At 34.9% G+C, this 23,464-nt stretch overlaps 1 protein-coding gene across 4 annotated transcripts in view; it reads right to left on the bottom strand.

The window, feature by feature from the left end:
• LOC110109520 (small GTPase LIP1-like) overlaps positions 1–23,464 on the bottom strand; it is a 52,508-nt gene that overhangs the window by 11,867 nt on the left and 17,177 nt on the right. For 2 of the 4 annotated variants that reach the window (XR_003700353.1, XM_020840618.2), the window contains exons 6-7: positions 8,311–8,373; positions 8,104–8,234 (exon numbers count right to left, since the gene is read on the bottom strand). Coding sequence is in view for 3 of the 4 variants with exons in the window: in XM_020840618.2 (XP_020696277.1) it covers positions 8,104–8,234; positions 8,311–8,373 (194 nt within the window). In the remaining variant the exon portion in view is untranslated. The remainder of the gene's footprint in view (positions 1–8,103; positions 8,235–8,310; positions 8,374–23,464) is intronic. The other 2 variants (XM_020840620.2, XM_028693858.1) reach the window with 2 other exon arrangements.

Genomic DNA, 23,464 nt, shown 5'->3' with positions numbered 1-23,464 from the left:
CAGTGTCCACATAATCTAATTATAAGTCATGGATTGTCGTTTATTAGGAATCCAGAGTAAACTGAGGTGGATTATTATTGATTTTGATATGTTGTGGTTTAAGGTTCGGGGCTTATATCTATTAAAAAGCCTATTAGTTCATTTAGTTTGGGGCTTATTACTCCATTTAGGAGTTGCTCAGTAGTTTTGTTTAGTTTGGAGCTTATGGCTCTAATTAGGAGTTGCCACTTAGATTTATTTAGGATGGGGCGTATGGCTCCACTTAAGAGTTGCTCAAAAATTTTGTTTTGAATAAGACTTATTGCTTCACTTAGAAGTTGTCTGGTCATTTGAAATAGAACAAAGCTTACGATTTCAATTAGAAGTTGCCAATAGATTTAGTTAAGGGTAAGACTTATGGCTTCACTTAGAAGTTGCCTATAAATTTGATATAGGATAGGACTTATGGCTTCACTTAGAAGTTGCCTATAGATTTAATTGAGGGTACGACTTATTGCTTCACTTAGAGGTTGCCTGTAAATTTGATTTAGGATAGGACTTATGGCTTCACTTAGAAGTTGCCTATAGATTTAGTTGAGAGTAGGACTTTTGACTTCACTTAGAAGTTATCTGTGGATTTGATTTAGGATAGAACTTGAAACTTCTTGATTTGGGATATGATTTATGGCTTCACTTAAAAATTCCCGTAATGAATTGTTTAAGAATAGGCCTTAGTGCTTCATTTAGAAGTAGTATGTTTTGACTTAGGATTTGTTACTTCATTTAGAAGCTTCCCTAACAAATTAGGGTAAGTCTTACTGCATCTATTAGAAGTTGCTTATAAATTTGTTTAGGATTCATTTACTTCACTTAGAAGCTCCCTAATTAACTAGTTAAGATAAGATTTATTGTTTTACTTAGAAGTCAGAAATCACCTATCAAGTTGGTTTAGAGTCATTTTACTTAGAAATTCCCAAAATCGATTGATTAGTAGGTTGTACTGTTTGGTTTAGAAGTATCATATTAGTTTAATTTTAGAGTTTTGGGATATATTTGAATACTGTTACTTGTTTTTCTTTTTTTACTTTTCTTCTACCCTAGCCCTTTTATTTATTTTTCTTCAGCACTATTGTTTTAGTTTCAGTATTAATTTTCATCTATTTATTTGCTTGTAGGTATTGGAGCCCGCACCGATTACAATAAATATTTTTTTATTTTCTCATCTACTACTCTTTTTTGTTTTATTAATGCAAGAAATTGCCTCACAACAAATTTATCTTGTGATTTTCCCAAAATAAATTTTTTGTAATGCACACAAATACATTTAATATTTGTGTTCATTATTTCTCCCCCCCCCCCTTTTTCCTTATTGAGATTTGATGTTTAGGCTTAGTCTTTAGGCTTGTTGAGATAACTTGACCTTTAAATTTATGAGCATATAAAATTTTTAGAGGTTTGGTCCTTAGATTTGTTAAACTTATGTTTTGATATTTAATCTCAATCTTTTAGATTGATCAAAGTAGCTCGACCGTTAGATTTATGAACACAAGTTTTTAGTTGTTCGATTTTTACACTTGTTGAACCTTATATTTTGTCATTCAGTCTCAATCATTTAGATTGATCAAAGAAGCTCAACCCTTAAGTTTATGAGCATATAAATTTTTTAGAGTTTTGATCTTTAGACTTGTTTTTTTTTTTTGAAGAAAGCAATATAGCATTACTAAAAAAAAGAGAGCAAAAAACCCTACAGAGAACAAGCTAAGGATTCCTCCTTCAAAAGATTAACAAACGAAGAAGGAACCTTATCAAGAAAAATGTCATCCCAAAAAAAAGAGGAAAAAACTCCAAAGTTAGCACATAAGTCCGCTAACTTGTTACAATCTCTTTTAATGCAATTGAAAATAACATAATTAAAACTATTAGCAAAAGAAATTTTATCCATACCTTTCCCTCCTTTTTTGAGAGTTTTATGGATGAATTTGATGACGTTTGCATTATCACTCTCAATGATGATACCTTTATACTCATGCATTCGATCCTTGATCACATCTTTAATAGATGTTATGGCAAGAAACTCCAGGTAAGTGATATCCCAATGAATTCTTAGAAACTCCAGGTAGTCTTCCAAAAGCTGCTAGCATTCTTCCTTTATGGTCTCTAACCACGTCAACGCCTCCTTTATAGGAAGGAAATAAAGTTGCATCTAGATTTACCTTGATCCAATCGGGTGGAGGAGAGTACCAACGATTCTCCAACAACGAAAGCTGATTAGTACTCAACCGGGCCCGTGTAGATGTAATTAGGAGCATTAGAAACTCCTACATAGCTCACCGCCTCAGCTGCTATGTGTATCGAACTCCTTTCCTTTTTTCTATGAACTAGTTCGTTTCTCTCCTTCCAAGTAAAGTAAATGGAATTACATAACAAACTAGATAGAAATGCATTCTGTCTTACCAGCATATTATACATCTCCTCATTAGAATTGAAAAGAGGGATATCAAAACCCCACATGTTCAGCTGCTGAATTACTTCTCCAATCTTGTGGCATCTGCCAGTCACATGACTAATGTTTTCTTCCTCATTACAACCTCTTGGGCTTATAAGGAAGTCTTTTATACGTTAAAAATGAATTGGTTGGCAAAGCATTGTTGAAGATCCTCCACCAGAAATTTTTCACTCTAGCATTCAGTTTTGATTTCTTCAACCATTTCCAGCATTCGTTGTCAGTGTTTTGAGAAGAATTGTTAAACAGCAGACATAGAAGTTATAGTTTTCCCTGATTCCATGTGAATGAGTTCAATTTGATCTTCATTAATCTCAGGTTGGATTTTGATCTTACAAATGAGTTCCAAAAGGTCCTTCCCGAAAAATTTCTCTAGTTCTGGACTGCTCCATTGATTTCCTGAGATAATTCTATCCACTGTGAAGGATCTGATCATTTCCTCTTGGGAATTGACAAATTTAGGCCATTTGTTGAGACTTTTGTCCATAATCCATATGTCTTCAAAGACATCAATAGATTGACCATTTGCTATGTTCCATCTCACAATTGGTTTAAGGAATTTACTTCCATCCTTAATTAGCTTCCACGCCGTAGAAACAGATTTAGTCCTATTTCCAGCATTCCAACAAGAACCATATCTTGGATACAATGTTTTATGCATCAAGGAGTCTCCTTCTTTCAAGTATCTCCATGCTAATTTAGCCCTTAAAGGACCCATTTTGTTGGAGCATGAATGTAGCCCTCTTCCTCCATGTTCTAGTGGTTCACACATTTTATTCCAGCATACATAGTGCAAGCCGTGCCCATCGTTCGAATTATTCCGTATAAAGTTATGACATAATTTCTCTATTTCTTCCAGAACACTTCTTGGAACTAGAGAAACCATAGAATGAAAGGAAGGAAGAGAAAGGATAACCATCTAGACCAAAGTAATTTTACCTGCCAATGAGATTAACTTTGATCCCCAACTGTTGAGCTTCTTCATAACATTATCTATCATGAATTGGAAGTCCACCATGGAAAGTCTCCTTAATGCCAATTTAGTTCCAAGATAGTTGAACTCCTTACCTCCTTGAATCCCATAATGCTTTTAATCTTCCTTTTCTTTCTTCTTTTGACAGCTTTCCCAAATAAAATTCCAGATTTGCTTATGTTGACCTTTTGGCCAGTCCAATCACAATACCTCTTGATAATGCCCTTGATAATCTTCACATTTTTAAATTTTGCTTCAACAAAGAAAATGACATCATTCGTGTATAGAAAATGAGAGATCCTTGGGCTGTTGTGGCTCACCCGAACACCAATTTCTTCCTTCTCCATAATAGAATTAGAAAGAAGCTGAGAACACATAATAAAAAGGTAAGGCGACAAGGGACACCCCTGTCTGAATCCACTCCTGGCATTGATCCAATTACAAGGATTCCCATTGATCAAAATAGAGAAAGAAGGATTTTGAACACATTCCATGATGAGCATAGAGAAGAATTCAGTAAATCCAAAATAGATTAGAACTTTATGTAGAGTGGCCACCCCATCGGGTCATAGGCCTGTTCCATGTCTAACTAGATGGACACTAATCCTTTAGATGCTTTAGAGTATCTAAATTTGTGGAATAGTTCTTGAGCAATCAAAACATGTTCTTGAAGAGACCTCCCCTTGACAAAAGCTGCTTGCTCTAAGGAGATTAGTTTTGGAATGACACCATTTAATCTATTGAGAAGAACCTTGGAAGCTACCTTGTAAACCGTGTTACAATGGCTAATAGGCCTATAGTTAGATGCAGATTTCGGATTGTTGATTTTGGGAATTAAAACAATAATAGTTCTCTTCCAGTTAACATTCATTTCAGCCGTTTCAAAAAACAGTTTTAAAGCTTTCCAGAAGTAAAATTTAATGATAAACCAATAGCTTTTAAGAAAGGAATAAGAAATTCCATCCTCACCTGGAGATGTGAATCCACTAGTTTCTCTTAATGCCTTCTCCACTTCATCAATAGTGAAACTGCTGTTGAGCTAAGTTTTGTCCTCCTCTTCCAGGCTATGTTGATTATCCGGCCAACCCTCTAGCAAGCATCTCCTATCACACCATTTATTTTTGAAGAATTGAATTAAAACATCTTCAATCTGATTTTTCTCTTCCACCATATTCCCGTTTCCATCCTTAATGCAAGGGATGAAATTTGTATTCTTTCTAGCACTAGCAACGGATTGGAAAAATTTGGAGTTTTGATCACCTTCAACAATCCACTTTACCTTGGATCGTTGTCTCCACCAAGTGCATAACAGTGCCAATGTAGAATTGAGCTCATTAATTATAAATTTCAGCAAGTAATATTCATCTAATCTTGTTGAACATTATGTTTTGACATTTAATCTCAATTCTTTAAATTGGTCAAAGTAGCTTGACCATTGGATTTATGAGCATATAAAATTTTTAGAAGTTCGATCCTTAGACTTGTTAAACCCTATGTTTTGATATTTAGCCTTAATCTTTTAAATTGATCAAAGTAGCTCAACCCTTAAGTTTATGAGCCTGAAGAATTTCATTTGACTAACACGGGTAGATCATGCAATTTTATATAATTAACTCTTATTAAAAATTACCTCCTGTCTTGCAGGAGTATATAAACATTGCTTCCAACCTTGCAAGAATATATAAAATTGTATCCTTCTTTGCAGTAGTATATGGTGATTGCCTTGTCACTTGCAGGAGTATATAAAAATTATCTTGTCTTACAGGAGTATATAAAAATTATCTCATGTCTAACAAGATTATATAAAAATTATCTTCTCTTTAGCCTCACAACTCTATTCGTGTGTGGCTTCTTAGTCCATACCTGCGAGGCAAACCGAACGCGGAAGGATCTGCGCCACGCTTGATCCGACAGCCTGTAACCACCATTTCTGCCTGCATTTCCCGCCCGAGTGGCCTTCAACTGCCAACCTACGTGTCGGTTACTTCTTCTAAGAAAGATAGGAGTTTGAAGGGCTTCCATTCTTCTCTTCTTCCAAAACTAAAAGCAAATGGCTGCTATATATTTTCTTTGTTGCAATTAGGGAAGCAAGAGAGTTTCCTTCTTCCCGAAGACCAAATCCTACAAATTTGTGACCGCAAAGCAACATGCAGAAGCTTTCAAATAGTAAGGACAGCAACTTGGAAACTTTGGACAAAAAACCCACCTTCCGGAAAGGCTTGGACAGTAGTTCGCCACTTCTTGCCCTCCTCAATCTCTCCTTTACAAAGCGAGGGGATAGTTGTTGGTGCTGTAACTACCAAACAAGGTAAAATTCCTCAGAACTAAGGAAAATCCCTAGGTCTCTAAGCCATGATTGTGCGTATAACACTCCAAGACCCTTTAGGTCCCTTAGAAACCTTGCATTCAAGTTTCTAAACCTAAAATAAAGCCCCTATTCGATGTCCTCTTCGCAAAACAACGGGAACCTAATGATTTTTTATTGTTTTCTCTCTGATGAGAGCCAAAGAGGCATGCCAATGCATGTAAAGTGGCTGGATTTGTGTCCAGAAACCCCCAAATGCATGATAAAACATTCATTCATCTTGTGTCTTAAACTGCTACCTATTTGTTATACATTTGTTGAAAATTTTGATGGAGAAGTAAAAAGAGAGTAAGGATGATTTATATATGATATTTAATGATTTAGAGAAATTATATGATAAAGTTTAAAGAGAAGTATTCTGGAGAATTTTAGAAAAGAAAGGAGTTAATAATACTTATATTCAAGTCATTAAGGATATGTATATAAAAACTATCACTTATGTTCAAACACAAGGTTGTTTTATCAAGTATTTTCCTACTTCAGCTTCAAGCCCATATCTTTTTGCCTTAGTGATGAATGTTCTTATTAGACATTTGCAAAAAGGATGTAGCTTGGTGTATGATTTCTACTGATGATATTCTTCTTGTTGATAAAACTAAAGAGGGAGTTGATGAAAAGCTTGAATTATGGAGGTCAACCTTAGATTCTAAAAGCATTTGAGTAGATCTAAAACCAAATATATGAAGGAAATTTTAGTAGTAATAGATCTAGTAGTGGGATTGTGAATTGGGTGATCAAATTTGATGTAGGCAAGGGGGGGGAGGGGTGGGCTTTTGGAAATCCTATGAAAACTAATGCTTGGAATGATGTGGCTTTTGGCATTCCTTTTCTTTGCCTATAAAAATGAGATGATGTTGAGAAGAAAAAAAGTGATATGATGTGATTTTTGGAAGCCATAACCTGCGGGTTCTTCTTGGAAAAGCTTGAGAGCTTTGTCCACCTTCTTCCACCTCTTCTAGAAATCTTGCGAGCTCTTTCCAACCTTCGTCTCGGCTTCTAATCTCTTTCATCTCTCCGCAAGTGACCACCCCACCTGTATCCCTCTTCTCTAAGTGAAGCAACTTTAGGGTGTCATGCTTGAGTCGTTTAATTTTAAGAGTCAAGTTTGTAAGTGTCATGAAATGAAATAGTTTTCTCTAATATTATAAAAGTATATTTGTTTCTTATTTTTATGTCTTTTTAGAATTTGGTGGATTTCTTTAGCAATTTTAGTATTTCTTTTATATAGGAAGTCTCTCTTTTTTGTGATCAAAAATTTGGGTCCCTCTCCCAAATTTTTGATTGCATCAGAATCATTAAAAGAAGTGCATGTTTTAGATATCTCGGGTCTATATTCAAAGAGATAGTGAAATAAATGAGAATATTATTAGTAGAATTCAAGTTGGATGGTTGAAGTGGAGGAATGCATCAGGCATGTTGTTTGATAGAAAAATTCCCCTCTAAATTTGAGGGAAAATTTTATAAGATGGTTGCAAGACCTGCAATTTTATATGGAGTAGAATGCCGATCATTAAAAGAGAAGCATAAAATTAAGTGTTGCAGAGATAAGGATGCTTAGGTGGATGAGTGGCTTTGGATTGGAGAGAAAATGTGAAACGAGTGTATACGTGAAATGGTTGGCACAGGTCCAATGGCAAAATAAGATTACAGAGAGTAACCTTAGATGGTTTGCTCACTTAAAACATCGGCCTTCTGATGACCTTGTGCGGAGTGTATATGTATTAGACCATGTTTATGTTAAGAAAGGTAGAGGTAGAGTTAAAAACTTGATTAGAAAGTATTTAAAATGATTCTTTTAATTAAATTTATATAAAAATTTGATTCTTAATAGGACACAATGAAGAAAAATGATTAATGTAAACGAACCCTGTAGTGGTATAAAGGTGTTAATTCTATTTTATTTTGCAATTAGCTTTCATTCATATCACAATAAATTCCCACAAAATGATTGCCTAGAATCATATAACTCATATGATGATAAACTTGTACAGTAATATATCAATCTGTGGTCAATCTGATTCTTAGATGACCTATAATCAAACATCAAATCACCGGCTTAGGATTAAATAATTTCAGAAACATACTCCTATGTGATGCTAAAATGCATAGGCAAGAAAGATAGATAAAATTGTAGACTACAATATTTGCAAAAAGGCAACGTAAGAAGAAAGATAAATGATTTCAAAGCACCAAAATATAAGGAATGAAATTTTCATAATACAATTTGGTTTTTACAGAATGATTTGTCCGATCACAGATGTAGATCAAACGTGTCCAACATACCTGTGTTTCCTAAGAAATTCATCTTCTTCACTTAAGGCTTCACCAGAAGGACGTAAAGAGCTCTGCACTGGATATGTAGACCATGTACTCGGAGTGGGTAGGTCATCAGAAAAATATCTCCTCCTAACCAGCTGGCACAGAAAAATTTCTCAAATATTAGAGTTGAGGGCATGTTGTTGGATAAAGAAAGAATGATATGCAATGTACGGTTAAAACCATTTCGAAGAACTTTGTTATGGCTTCTTTGTCATATCTTGCTTCTTTAGCAGCCTGTCATTTCCAGTGCATGAAAAATAAATGAGTCATTAAACTTCTAATTCAACAACATACAGGAATCCTTTCAGTATTTTGTGTCTGTGAGATAGAAGATAATTCTCTCTCAATTTCACATAAATTACAATCCAACAACACAGGGCATGCCTGAAAATTCCCCCTAATTATTCCTGCCAAAGCCAATGGATAAATAATATTATAAAAAGGTCCAACTTAAATACGTAAGACCACCCACAGCTACATAAATGCATTTAATCATGCTAAATTCCTACCGAGGATTATGCTCATAAGCAATACAATATGAGAGTAATTAAGTAATGCGCGCACGTTTATATACATATACCAATGTTCTAAAAGGTAGAGATATAAGGTGGGGAGTTTAGCTTGACATGGTGCTCAAGCTCCAAATAAATTTTATTTTTTAAATATTTCATGAATAAAAAGAAGGATTAAAATCAGATAAAAGGAAAAAAATTCAAATCAAATTCAAATTTCACAGCTCATAATCCTTCCTTATATATTTTAATTCTAAACTATAATAATACAAATGTATAATAATGGTCAGCAATGATGATCACATGTTCAATTGAGAAGACTCAATCAAAGATTATTATACAAATATCAACAATTATACAGAAACATACATTCATGATGGATCCAAATTTGTTTGTGGATGCCGCCCTATCCTACAAGCAAGTTTTCAATAGTTTAGATTGATGACATTAGAGTTATCACCCTCAATAATTATTCCCTTGTAATGAAACATTCAACTTTGGATATATTCTCTAATGAAGAGGACCGCTTCCAACTCTAAATGAGCAGCATCCCAATGTTTCATTTGCTTTCCAACCACCAAAAGAAACAGTCCCTTGTGATCTCTAAAAACAGCACCAATGCCCGCCCGTATAGGATTTCATAAGAGAAGCATCCAAATTGATTTTGATCCAATCTAGGGGTGGGGGATGCCAAACATCGGTGGACTCTAAAAGGACGTTAGCATCTCAGTCTTCTAGCATCGGATATTTAGATGACTACATAAGGGATATTAAAACATTTGATGCAATAACATTTATTAAAGATGTCACCAATCCAAACTTTATTTCATTTCTACTCCTCCAAGATTAATAAACAGCTATACATATATTTTGACTATGTTCAAATTGAAATAAGAAATTATTTTCAGCTCATATACCCACTCCATAAAGGTTTTGAAAATAGGAACTTGCAAACCCCATTCACGCAGCCTATTAAGAATCTCAATTAAAAATTTGCACTGGACTGAAATGTGTGTTTGGTTCTGCACCTCATTACATCCTCTAGTACAGCAATTTGATTGTAAAAGATTCCTATAGTTGAGAAAAGAGTTAGTAGGAAAAGCATCCTTACATAGTCTCCACCAAAACATTTCAACCTTAAGAGTAAGTTTGAATTTTCTGATCCAGTTCATTGTCTCAGGTTGCTGATCTCCATTCTCCAATGTTGCTTCAAATGCTAAGGACGTGATTGTTCTTTTGGAATGCTGATTTATTAACTCAACACAGTCTTTCTCCATATCAAGGAATAGAGGAACTTGCATAAAGATCAAAACAAAATCTTCATCAAAAAATTTCTGCAACTCCGAGGAAATCTAGCTACCATCCTCTGCAATGAATTGATTAACTGAAACTCCTAATTCAGAACAATTCGCCAGCGCTGGCCATTTAAATAGAAGCTTGTCAAAGATCCACACATCATTTAAAGAGTTAAATATTTTGGCATTTTCCAATCTCCATCTAATGATATTCTTTAAATGCTTTACTCCATTAACCATAATCCGCCAGGAAGCAGAGACACCCCTCTTAACATTGGCACACCAAACATCACTCCCATACTTAGAGATAACAATACGACTACATAAGGAAAGAGGATTCTACTGAAATCTCCAAGTAATTCTAGATCTCAAAGGACCAACCTTGTTCACCAAGGAATAAATAAAAAATCCTCCAAACATCTTGAGTTTACAAAGCTCTTCCCAAGCCACATAATGCAGTCCTTTCCTTCATTTATCCTTATGCCATAAAAAGTCTCTACACAACTTATCCAGCTCATTCAGTACACCCTTAAAAGCCCCGAATAAGTAGACCAAAGAATAAGAAGTGAAAGAAATGTACTTTAAATAAGAAGAGTCCTACCAGCCAAAGAAAGCACCTATTGCCCCAAGCATTTAACCTCTTCAAAGCATGATCTAAAATGTTATGGAAATCAAAACTTACTAACCTTCTCATGGTCATTTTCACTACCAAATATTGCATTTCTTTAACAACTTTGAGTACCATCCATAGAATTCAAACATAATTCTCTTCATAAACGGAGCGAAGCCGAGCGGCAATGGAGGAGATGGGTTCGGCCGACTGGAGGTTCGGTCGTGGCTCTGGAGGTCGGGACTCTGGAAGAGGAGCTACGGGAGAAATGAGCGAGAGTGTCGTGTGTGTAGCAAATGGAAGGAAGCAGGGCTTCTATTTAACGACGCGAACAGGCGACAATCGAGGAGCTGCTGTGGGATTTGCGAGATCAGACGCGAACGGCGCGGATTTCAGCTGGATTCGTGGATACAACGGTCTTACAGGTATTATTTACGGGATTTTTTCTTTGTTTCTTCTGGATTTTATACAAAGGTCAAAAATAGCGCATAGTAAATCTGAGATAGTTTCAGATTTAGGAGTTAGCTTAATTCTTAAATCAAAACCTCTTTGATAAATGGAGTTAGATAATAATTGTGAGCACATTATATACAAGGGGACAAAGGGCACCCTTGTCTAAACCCACTTCTAGCTTCAATTCAATCTGAATTTCTAATATTTAGAAGAATAGAAAATCTTGCACTTTGAACACACTCCAAGATGAGGTTTGAGAATTTAGAAGGAAACACAAATCAACTCAAAACCATAGATAAGGTTGACCAACCCATACTATCATAGGCCTGCTCCATATCGATTTTAAGTGCCATAAATCCCTTCTTTGCATTAGAAAATATGAGCTTATTAAAGATTTCTTGAGCCAAAAGACAATGATCAGACATTGATCTTCCGCGAACAAAAGCAACTTGATCTTCAGTGATTATCATCGGCAAGCACCCTTTCAATTCATTCATAATCATTCTAGCCACCACTTTATAAATGGTTTGACAAAGACTAATAGATCTAAAGTGGGAAGGCTCCACCGGATTCTTCATCTTTGGAATTAAAAAAATCAACTTGTCCTTTTATTCAGGATGCATTTTACCTTTTTTAGAAAAAACAATCTAAAGCTCTCCATAGATCTTCTTTAACAATGCTCCAAAAGAACTTTATGAATGAGAAGTTTACACCGTCTAGCCCCGACGACTTGTTATTTCCCAATCTCTTCACAGCCTCCACCAAATCTTCTTTTGTAAACTCCACATTCAGCAACTCCCACTCAAATTTTTCAATTTTCTGATGATTAAAAACTTCTGGCCATTCCAAAAGATTGTATCTTCTATTTTTCCATTTCTGACAAAAAAACTTATAAAACACAGTTTCTATCCTGCCTTGATCCTCCACAATTCCGTCACTTCCATCCTTAATCTGATTCATCCACTTCTCAACTCTTCTAGTTGACGCATATGCATGAAAGAAATTAGAATTTGTATCTCCCTCTTCAATCCATCTTGCTTTAGCTCTCTATTCCACCAGGAGGCTAGCCGAGCCAAGGTAGCATTAAATTCACGAATTTTACTTCTAAGAAGTTGCGGTTCCTTCTGATCCAGTCCCTTTTCCGAACTTTCCTTCAATTGCATCTCCAAGATCCCCTGCTGCAACCCCACCTTCAATGTAGAGAGGTCCATCAACTTGTTTTTATTCCAATAATACAACGATTTAATGCTCTTTTCATCTTCCTTTGCAAAATCTCCGCTACATTACCACAATCAGCTCTCCACCAAGCTTTAAGAACAATATTCCAAGCTGCAAGATAAGGCTTCCACACATCATAAAATTTGATAAACTTATGAAGAGGTCTTGAAGTCTCATTAATCTTGAAAATAATAGGTGAATGATCCAATGATACTAGCAAGGTGCCTCACCATAGCATAAGGAACCTTCTGAAGAGTAGCTGAATTTAATAAACATCTATACAGCTTTTCCCAAATCCTTGAGCTGCCTTCCTTATTATTGCACCAAGTATATCTTGGTCCAATAAAACCTGCATCATGAAAATCATTGTTAGCCATAAAAGCTCTCATTTCATGAGGTCATTGGGAGAAAATAAGCCTCTTTAACCCTCTTTATCTTCTGTAGACAAAATACAATTAAAATCCCCTCCCACAATAGCAGGGATTTCAGAAACCAACTCCTTCTGAAGACACTACCACAAACTTCTTCTAACATACAAGTCCTTACTCCCATACACCGTAGCAACATTGCAACTACCTTTGTTAGCAATATGGAGACACCCAAATACCAATTGAGATGACTCAAATCTCACATCAAAGCTACTCTTCGACCTCCTCCATAACACTAGAATAACTCAAGCCATACCACTAGCTGGATGATGAAAAAAATCCCACTCCTCCCCATAGTGGATTGTTGTAACATACTTTTTCTTTAAATCTTTGGCTTCTTTATATGAATGACTAGAGTGAACACTAATCATTATAAAGCTTACTTCATGATGGTAAGTAAATTTTTCTAAATATTTAACTCAGCTAAAGAAAATAATGATAAATCAGCTATCAATGAGAATATATTGGTGTTCACCTGATGCAATCAAAAATTTAGGAAGGGATCCAAATTTTATCAAAAAAAGAAGACTCTTCCTAGATAATAGAAAGACACAAATGTACCCAAAAAGATATAAAATACAACAAATTTGACAAATAAACCAAAACAACTCACTTTTATAATATTAGAAAAGGACACTTACAACTCTTGAACACAAACAACACAAACATAAAATACACCTAAAGTTGCTTTGCCTTGAGAAGAAGGATACAAGTGGAATGAAACTTGCGGAGAGGCGAAAGAGGTTATAAGCCAAGACGAAGGGTGGAGAAGCTCGCAAGCCTTCCTAGAAGAAGTGGACAAAACTCTCAAGCTTTTCCAAAAAACCCTCAAGTTTTCTTACTCCAAATATAACATTTTTCACTACTTCTAATCATCCAAAAACATCTCCTATTTATAGACCAAAAGAGAGAATACAAACAGCCACTAAAACTCTTCAAATACTTAATTAAATGAGGGAAATGAAATGCCAACAGTCACCACACATCATTCCCCAAATCTTCACAGGAAACAGAGCACCAAAGCCACAGAAAAACCCCCAACAGCCACGGGAAAGCAGCCCAGCCTAGGACCCGAAGAGGCAGCCGCAGAAACCAAAGAGGCCCGCACGGAACCGAGGAACCAAAGGCACGGGAAAACCACCCAGCACAAAAAACCAACAGCCACTCGAGGAAACCAAGGGGCCAAGGCACGGGAAGCCTCCCAGCACAGAAAACCAAAAGCCAGCCACGGAAAACCAAATTTTTGGATTAGATTTGACCCCCCCCCCCTTGCCTACATCATCACCACAATCAAATGAAATAAGAAAAATGAAATGAAGATAATGATACCTACTTGAATGACGCTGGAACTCGACAGGTTTTATCAAATGAGTATGACCGTAATACAAACTATATGTCAAGGCATATAAAAGCAAGTCAGCATCTGCCAGAGCTTATCTTTTAAGTTTTCATATTAGTGCTTGTCTTCTGAAACTCTTCTTATACATTAGATTTTCTCTTACGCACTCGATATTTACTTTTTTAAGGTTTAAATTGCACAAAAGAGAAGTTTGGCAACTCCCTTGACACAATGTTTTCCTTGCCCACAACTCCATTTCTCGGCCATTATCAACCCTACCCTACATCAATAGTCATTCCTTCCACCGAATCTTCCATTCATGGGCAACCTCAAACTGCCAATCAAGAAGCCTGTGAATTCAGAAAAGCCATTCATAAGACTTCTGTCATTCAGACACATCCAGTCATCTTCCACCATATGGTTGGAGACTGATACTACATGGAGCATGTATACAAACAGGCATATAGGATATGAGTCATATGACGCACATGGAGGGTAAGGTAGTTTGTTGCTTTTTTTTCTGGGCGGGGATCATGCCATTGAGGGAGCAGAGGAAATATGATAAATGAAAGAAAACCCCATAGAGAAAGTGTGACCTATTTCTGAGATCAAACAAAATATGGTCAATGAATTAACTACTAGAAAATGGTTTGTAAAAGTGTAATTTATGTATTTATCAACAAAAAACAAAAGAACATATTAGTGGTCGAGAATGTAAAACCCGAAAATGACGATCGTAGGTCGTCGCATGCTTTTTGATGCGTCATGACGAGACTTAAGTGAAATTTTCAAAGTTAACGGAATTTAACGAAAATAATTTTATAAAATCCAATGCAATTTCTGATCAAATTGATGTATAGAATTTATAGTTAATTTGGAGTATTTTAAAGATAAAACTTTTGGAAATCTCATAATGCAAACTTCACCCCTAATTGTTTCTTCAGTCAAATTCACTTAAGGACATCATGGACATTTGGCAAACCCAATTTCTCCCTATTAAGCAAACCGAACCCTCCCCACTCTCCCCCATTCGCTCATTTCAGCTGAAACCGACAGAAAGGAGGCTGACAGGACGAACGGCGCGGGCTCAGCGGGGGCTGCTCCGGCGGCGGCAAAGAATTTATTTCAAATCGAAGAGGGCGACGAAGGGAATCTAAAGGTATGATTGTTTCGAAACGAATCATTTTAGATCTCAAATTATTTGGAGATGAAGTTTCTAGGGTTTTTCCAAAATCTCGTTTTCTTCCAAGTTTTTTTTAAGAAATCAATAGGGAATGATTAGAGGAGCATTTTAACGATATAATCAAAGATTTTGGATAAATTTTGAAAAACCAAAAATTAGGATTTTTACTAAAACCTAATTTCTATAAACTGCTTTTACAAAAGTTGTTTATAAAAGCCTTAGGAATGATTTTATGACAAAAAATTTGATTTTTGGTGAAAATCTTATTTTTTGTAATTTCCTAATTTATTAAATCCAAAAATACTTAATCTAATTATTAAATTAGGTTTAGAACAGAGTTTGATGTGATAATAAGAAAAAATTAATAAAAATTAGAGTTAAAAAATGTAAGATTTTTGATAAATCTAAAAATGCTAAATAAATTTAAATAAATTAAGTACTAAGTAATATGACTTAGATCTTATGTGCAATGTTAGGTATTGACTGTTTAGAGGAACGACAAGTGTCGGAGCTACATCGTACATCGTAGAAGCCTGTTTCGAAGTCATTAAGGTAGGTATTCATACCTCATTTAAATTTATAAGTGCTTATATTTTTATCCTTAAATGAAATTTTATGTGTTTATTTTACTTTTAATTCATGCTTTATATTCAATAATTTAAAGAATACCCTGTAATTTCATATTTCTATATTATGCATTAATTGGAAAGCATATATATAAAAGCATATAAAGCATAGGAAGAACACTTGAACATGAAAGCATATGAAGCATAAGAAAAACACTTGAGCATGAAAGTATATAAAGCTTAAGAAGAACAATTGAACATGACTAAATGATTTAAATTAAATAATGATTTCATGTGCATGTTGATCCGGAAGTGCCAAACACATGGTAATTGGGTTCTACGGAGCCAAATGGTAAAGGGGCTTGCAAAAGCTAAATGGTAATGGGTTTCTTCGAAACCAAATGGTAAAGGAAATGAGTAAAATTTGACTGTGTACCTGATCAGTACAAATACTGGTACTTCCGAGACTGGTGTATATATTTAACATAAGCATATTTGCATTTGATTTGCATATAAAAATGGTGAAAGGAAAGAACGAAAGAACGAAAGAATGGAACGTTAAAAAAAGGAAAATGAATATAAGATTAAAAATTTAAATATTATGATTTGCAAAATGATATGAATTGATTTTATTTATATAAGTTTTTGTTATATGCTACTTATGAAATTAACTGAGTTATGAATTACTTGCTGAGCGAGTAAGCTCATCCTACGTTTGAAAATATTTTTCAAGAGAAATAATTAAGAAGTAATGGCTACGAGATAACAGTATACCTACCGTCGTAGAGGACCTCGAGAAGAAGAAAGGTTTTTGTCTTATGTTTTCTGTTGAGTCTTTAATCTGTATCTGTGCAGTTTGTGGGAGCTTATGTAACTGTTAATGATTTAAGTTTTTAGTAGTGGAGCGAGAAGAAACAAATTTGAACAATTGTGATATTGATGCTTTCTTAGTGGCTCTATCTTATTTTAAGTGTTGAGGATATTCAAATTCTATCATAAAGATTTTATATGAAATGTTTATAATTATGTTATGATGTTTTTCCCGTATGACTGTCTGTTCCCACCACGTTAATTCGGGCTAGCAGGGTCGGGTCGTGACAAGAGATATGGGAGAAAGATGGAAGTCTAAGACTCTGTATAAATTACAGAGAGCTGAACAAGTTGACAGTGAAGAATAAGTATCCTCTTCCAAGAATAGATGATTTGTTTGATCAGTTTGAAGGTGCTTCAGTGTTTTTCAAGATTGATTTGAGGTTAGGATATCACCAGCTCAGGATTAGAGAGGAAGACATTGCAAAGATTGCTTTCAGTACCCGATACGGGCATTATGAGTTTGCAGTGATGCCTTTTGGTTTAACAAATACCCCTGCAGTGTTTATGGATCTCATGAATAGAATCTTTAAGCCCTCTTTAGATCAATTCGTGATAGTATTCATAGATGATATACTTGTTTACTCCCTTGATGAAGAGATGCATGCAAATCATTTAAAGGATGTATTGCATACCTTAAAAGGGAATGAATTGTATGTTAAATTCTCTAAATGTGAATTTTGGCTAAAGAGTGAAATTTTTGGGGCACATGTGATCACTGATGGGAAGATAGTTGTGGATCAGCATAAGGTGCAAGCAATAGCAGACTGGCCAAGACCAGCTACAATGACTGAGGTTAGGAGCTTTTTAGGATTAGCAGGCTACTGTAGAAGGTTTGTTGAGGGATTTTCACAGATAGTTATGCCACTATCTAGATTGACTCAGAAAGCAGTAAAGTTTGATTAAACAGCTCAGTGTGAGGAAGCTTTTCAGAGGTTAAAACAGTGTTTGATAACTGCTCCAGTGCTGACTATCCCATTAGGATCAGATGGATTTCAGCTTTACAGTAATGCCTCACATAAAGGGTTGGGTTGTGTATTTATGCAGAATGGAAGAGTAATTACCTATGCTTCTAAGCAATTAAAGAATCATGAGAGGAATTACCCGACCCATGATTTGAAATTAGCTGCAGTAGTTTTTGCCCTAAAGATCTGGAGGTATTACTTGTACGGAGTTCGGTGCGAAGTTTTTACTGACCACCAGAGTTTGACGTATATCATCACCTAGAAAGAATTGAATTTAAGGCAGAGGAGATGGCTAGAACTCATTAAGGATTATGAGTTGGACATTCAGTATCACCCAGGTAAAGTAAATGTGATTGCAGATGCTCTGAGCAGAAAGAATTCAGGTAGTGCAAATTAGATGATTACACAGCAGCAAGAATTGATTAGAGAATTGGAGAAATTAGAGATTTCAGTGGTTCAACCCAATGATGCAGAAATTGTGAGATTGAATCAAACTATTATCCAGTCAACCTTTCCAGAAAAGGTACAAGAAACTTTGCCACATTATGCAGATTTTAAGAAGATACTGGATATGGTCAGTGTGGGACACACTGAAGACTTTGAACTTGATGTTGAAGGACTGCTACGGTATAGAGGCAAATTGTGCATACCAGATGTGGATGACTTAAGGAAAGAAATCCTTCAAAAAGCTCATTACTCTAGTTACACCATTCATCCAAGCAGTAACAAAATGTATCAGGATTTAAAAGAGGTGTTTTGGCAGCCAGGAATGAAGAGAAGTGAGGTAGAAACAGTATATAAATGTACTTTATGTCAGATGGTTAAGGTGGAACATCAAAAATTAAAAAGATTTCTACAGCCTTTACCTATACCTGAGTGGAAATGGGAAGACATTGCTATGAATTTTGTGGTTGGTTTACCCAGATCCAAAAGAGGATGTGATGCTTTATGGGTGATTATTGATAGGTTGACTAAGTCTGCACACTTTTTACCTATCAAACAGTCTGATCCAGTTAAGAAATTGACGAGCTTGTATGTTGATCAGATTGTCAGGTTACATGGGGTACCTAAGTCTATAGTGTCAGATCATGATGGAAGATTCACTTCCAGATTGTGGAAGAAGGTTCAAGAAGCTATGGGTACCAGCCTTACTTTTATTATAGTTTTCACCCTCAAATAGATGGGCAGTCAGAAAGAACCATCCAGACCTTAGAAGATTTTGTCAGGTTGTGTTCTATATTTTGGTGGTAAATGGGAGATATATGTACCACTGATTGAGTTTTCCTACAACAATAATTTTCAAGCAAGTATTGTTATGACACATTATAAGGCTTTGTACGGAATAATGTGTAGGACACCTTTAAGCTGGGCTGAGACAAGGGAAAGGAAGATTATTGATGCTAATCTGGTTGATGATGCTACAGAAAAGATCAGATTGATCTGTGATAGATTGAGGGCAGTGCAGGATAGACATAAGAAATATTATGGTGCCAAACACCGACTAGTTGAGTTTGATGTTGGAGAGTTTGTATTCCTCAAAGTCAGTCCAATGAAGTGAGTGAAGAGATTTGGCAAAATGGGAAAGCTGAGTCCAAGATATGTAGGTCCATTTGAGATTTCATAAAAGATTGGAAAGGTGAACTATATGTTGATTCTACCAGCACACATGAGTGGAGTACATAATATATTCCATATCTCTTCTTTGAGGAAATACATTTTAGATGAAACTCAGAAAATCAATACTGAATCTATTGATATTCAGCCGGATTTGACCTTTGTGGATGAACAAGAGAAAATCCTTGACTATGATGTTAAGCAGTTGAGGAGCAGAGCGATCCCTTATGTTAAGGTGGTTTGGACGCATGGTTCAGAGAAGGATGCCACATGGGAGAAGGAATCAGAAATGAGGGAGAACCACTCTCATTTATTTGGCTAAGGTATGGCTTTAATGTATAGAATTATTTTTAAATTTCGAAGACGAAATTTTTTATTAGGAGGGGAGAATTGTAAAACCCGAAAATGACGATTGTAGGTCGTCGCACACTTTTTGATGCGTCGCGACGAGACTTCAGTGAAATTTTCGAAGTTAATGAAATTTAACGAAAATAATTTTATAAAATCATACGCAAAATTCTGATCAAATTGATGTATAGAATTTATAGTTAATTAAGAGTATTTTAAAAGATAAAAATTTTGAAAATCTCATAATGCCAACTTTACCCCTAATTATTTCTTAAGTCAAATTCACTTAAGGACATCATGGACATTTGGCAAACCCAATTTCTCCCTATTAAGAAAACCGAACCCTCCCCACTCTCCCCCATTCGCTCATTTCGGCCGAAACCGAGAGAAAGGAGGCAAACGGGACGGAGGGCATGGGCTCGGTGGGGGTGGCTCCGGCGGCATTTTTTCGACGAAGAATTTAGTTCAAATCGAAGAGGGCAACAAGAGGAATCTAAATGTATGATTGTTTCAAAACGAATCTTTGAAGATCTCAAATTATTTGGAGACGAAATTTTTAGGTTTTTTTTCCAAAATCTCGTTTTCTTCAAAGTTTTCTTTAAGAAATCAATATGGAATGATTAGAGGAGCATTTTAACGATATAATCAAAGATTTTGGAGAAATTTTAAAAAATGAAAAAATGGGGTTTTTTACTAAAACCTAATTTCTATAAAGTGCTTTTACAAAAGTTGTTTATAAAAGCCTTAGGAATGATTTTATGAGAAAAATTTTAATTTTTGGTGGAAATCTCTTTTTTTTTTCTAATTTATTAAATCCGAAAATAATTAACTTAATTATTAAATTAGATTTAGAAGAGAGTTTGATATGATAATAAGACAAAATTAATAAAAATTAGAGTTCCAAAATATAGGATTTTTTGTAAAATCGAAAATGTTAATTAAATTTAAATAAATTAAGTATTATGTAATGTGACTTGGATCTTATGTGCAATGTTAGGTATTGACTGTTTAGAAGAACGATAAGTGTCGGAGTGACGTCGTACGTCGTAGAAGTCGTTAAAATAGGTATTCATACCTCATTTAAATTTATAAGTTCTTATATTTTTATGCTTAAATGAAATTTTATGTGTTTATTTTACTTTTAATTCATGCTTTACATTCAATAATTTAAAGAATGCCCTGTAATTTCATATTTTTATATTACGCATTAATTGGAAAGCATATGTATGAAAGCATATGAAGCATAGGAATAACACTTGAACATGAAAGCATATGAAGCATAAAAAAACACTTGAGCATGAAAGTGTATGAAGCTTAAGAAGAACAATTAAGCATGATTGAATGATTTAAATTAAATAAAAATTTCAAGTGCATGTTGATCTGGAAGTACCAAACAAATGGTACTGGGGTTCTACGGAGACAAATGGTAAAGGATCTTGCAAAAGCTAAATGGTAATGCGGTTCTTTGGAACCAAATGACAAAGGAAATGGTCAAAATTTGATTGTGTACCGGATCAGTACAACACTGGTACTTCCGGAATGGGTGTATACATTTAACATAAGCATATTTGCATTTGATTTGCATATGAAAATGGTAAAAGAAAAGAATGAAAGAATGGAACGTTAAAGAAAGGAAAATGAAAGTAAGATTGAAAATTTAAATGTTATGATTTGCAAAATGATATGAATTGATTTCATTTATAAAAGTTTTTGTTATATGCTACTTACGAAATTAACTGAGTTATGAATTATCTGCTGAGCGAATAAGCTCATCCTACGTTTGAAAATATTTTTCAGGAGAAATAATTAAGAAAATTTCGCCGAAATATTATCATGTGATTAATTGATACATCATTTTTTCGTCAGAAACCGTTGTCGAAGAATTAACTTAATTTTTGTTGGATTTTTCCAGAGAAAAGGCCCTATTTCGCCTCAACCCATCTTCCTTCATTCTTCCTCCCAAAACCTAAGGTTTCGCTTGTTGTCGCCATTCCAACTGGTTATTTGCTCATTTCATCGAGATTTAAGAGGTAAAACTCGTTCTCTTTGCTTATTTATTTTTTAGGAAATTTGAACTGTTAGAACATATGATATTTGACCTCTTTAATTATTTTTTAAACAAATGGCAAACATTTTAAAACTTCATATTCCTGTAAATGTGCTAAAAAATAGTTGCAACGTCATGGGGAAATATTGTTATAAGCATTTTTTATTTATGAATGAAAGTGCTCTGATGGCACTTGAAAGTTCGACAGGGGTGTTAAGCCCTAATAAACTAGTCTTAAGGCTAACCAAAAGGGGGGTGAATTGATATTTTAAAAAATCTTTCAATGAAAAACATATTCTTAAACTAAAACCAAGATTCACCACAGAAATCAAAGTGCCGAAATTAAATGCTGAAGCAGTAATAAAGAACATAGAAATTTATAGTGGTTCGGTCAACAAGACCTACGTCTACTCCCCAGAGGCACCGTCCGAGTATTGCACTAAACTGAATGTCTCTCCTCTTGCCCCCACAACAAGGCAGAGAAGCCTTTACAAACCTCATTTCCACCAACCCTAGTGAGGCAAAGAACCCAACTTCTTTTGCTTCCTCAAGAAGCAGGCAGAAAATCCAACTCCTTTTGATTCCTCTTGAAGCAGGTAGAGAATCTTGATCAGATGCTGAAGTAGACCTCTCTAGAACCCCCAAGAAACTAAGGACGACGACTGGAAAAGATGACGACAGATCCTTGTTTGGAGCAACATTTGTAAAATCTCTCACAAACTCCCCCTCATAAGATCCTCTCTCTCTCTCTCTCTTGCTCTCCCTCTCCTTTTGGCTCTCTCAGGTCAAAATAAGAGCAAAAGATACTCTCTTGAAAAGAACAAGAGGTCTTAAATAGAAGAGCTTCAGAATAGCTCTTAATTGCAACAAACCGACTTTAATGTCCAAGACGATATAAATATCATCTTGTACAATCCAAGGTATTTCTAAGCGAGGCGAGGCATAAGCCTCGAGGCGTAAGCCTCAAAACAATTAAAATAAAATTATAAATAATAAAAAATAACATAATATTATGTCAACTATGAATTTGAAGATTTGTTTTAAGATAATATTAGTGGAATACAATATTTAAAATAAACTCACTTAAAAATAAAACATCTCCTTAGGATCAAGACCCAAAACAGGTTCATCATCAATTTGATTGTCTACAGAAGAATCTTCATAATTAATGTCAAAGTCATCCTCTAACTTTTCTTCATCTATAATATTTTTTCCTTTATCTTCTATATCAGTTAATATTTCATTAGCTCTAAAATGAAACAATAGTAACATACAAAATAATTCATTATATTTAAGAATACCTTTAAATTTTTTTGAAGCTCCAATCTCACTTTGTTTCTTTCTTTTATATATTTGAGTAGTTGCTTCATTGTCTTCTTCATTGACATGACTTTCTCCTTCTGCTTCAACTTCAGATACATCAGCATTCTTAGGAGTAACCCATTCATCATCAGATTGTAACTCATCAACAAGCAAAGGGTCAATTTCATTCTCAATATTTTCTTGATTTTACAATTTTAGATGTCTATATTTCAGTTTTTTGTTAAACATAACATAAACTAGTTTGTTCATTCGATCTGCCGCCAATCGATTTCTTCTCTTTGTATGAATTTGATTGAAGATACTCCAATTACGCTCACATGCAGAAGTCGAACACGTTAGGCTAAGAACTTTAATTGCAAAAGCTTTCAATTCAGGAACATCATCTCCAAACTGAGCCCACCAACGTTCTACATGAAGTCAAACATAGTATTTATGTATATTGGTTGAAGTTGAAGACTTGAACATAAATATTAACATTAAAATTATAAATACACAAACTACAAACATACCAGGAGATCGTGTTTTGAAGCATGCTTGTGCTGCTCTAAATCCAA

The sequence above is a fragment of the Dendrobium catenatum genome, unplaced genomic scaffold, assembly GCF_001605985.2.
Source record: "Dendrobium catenatum unplaced genomic scaffold, ASM160598v2 fragScaff_scaffold_371, whole genome shotgun sequence".
Taxonomy (NCBI): domain Eukaryota; kingdom Viridiplantae; phylum Streptophyta; class Magnoliopsida; order Asparagales; family Orchidaceae; genus Dendrobium; species Dendrobium catenatum.
Note: the sequence above shows the minus strand (reverse complement) of the source record. Positions and strands in the feature narration are given on the sequence as shown.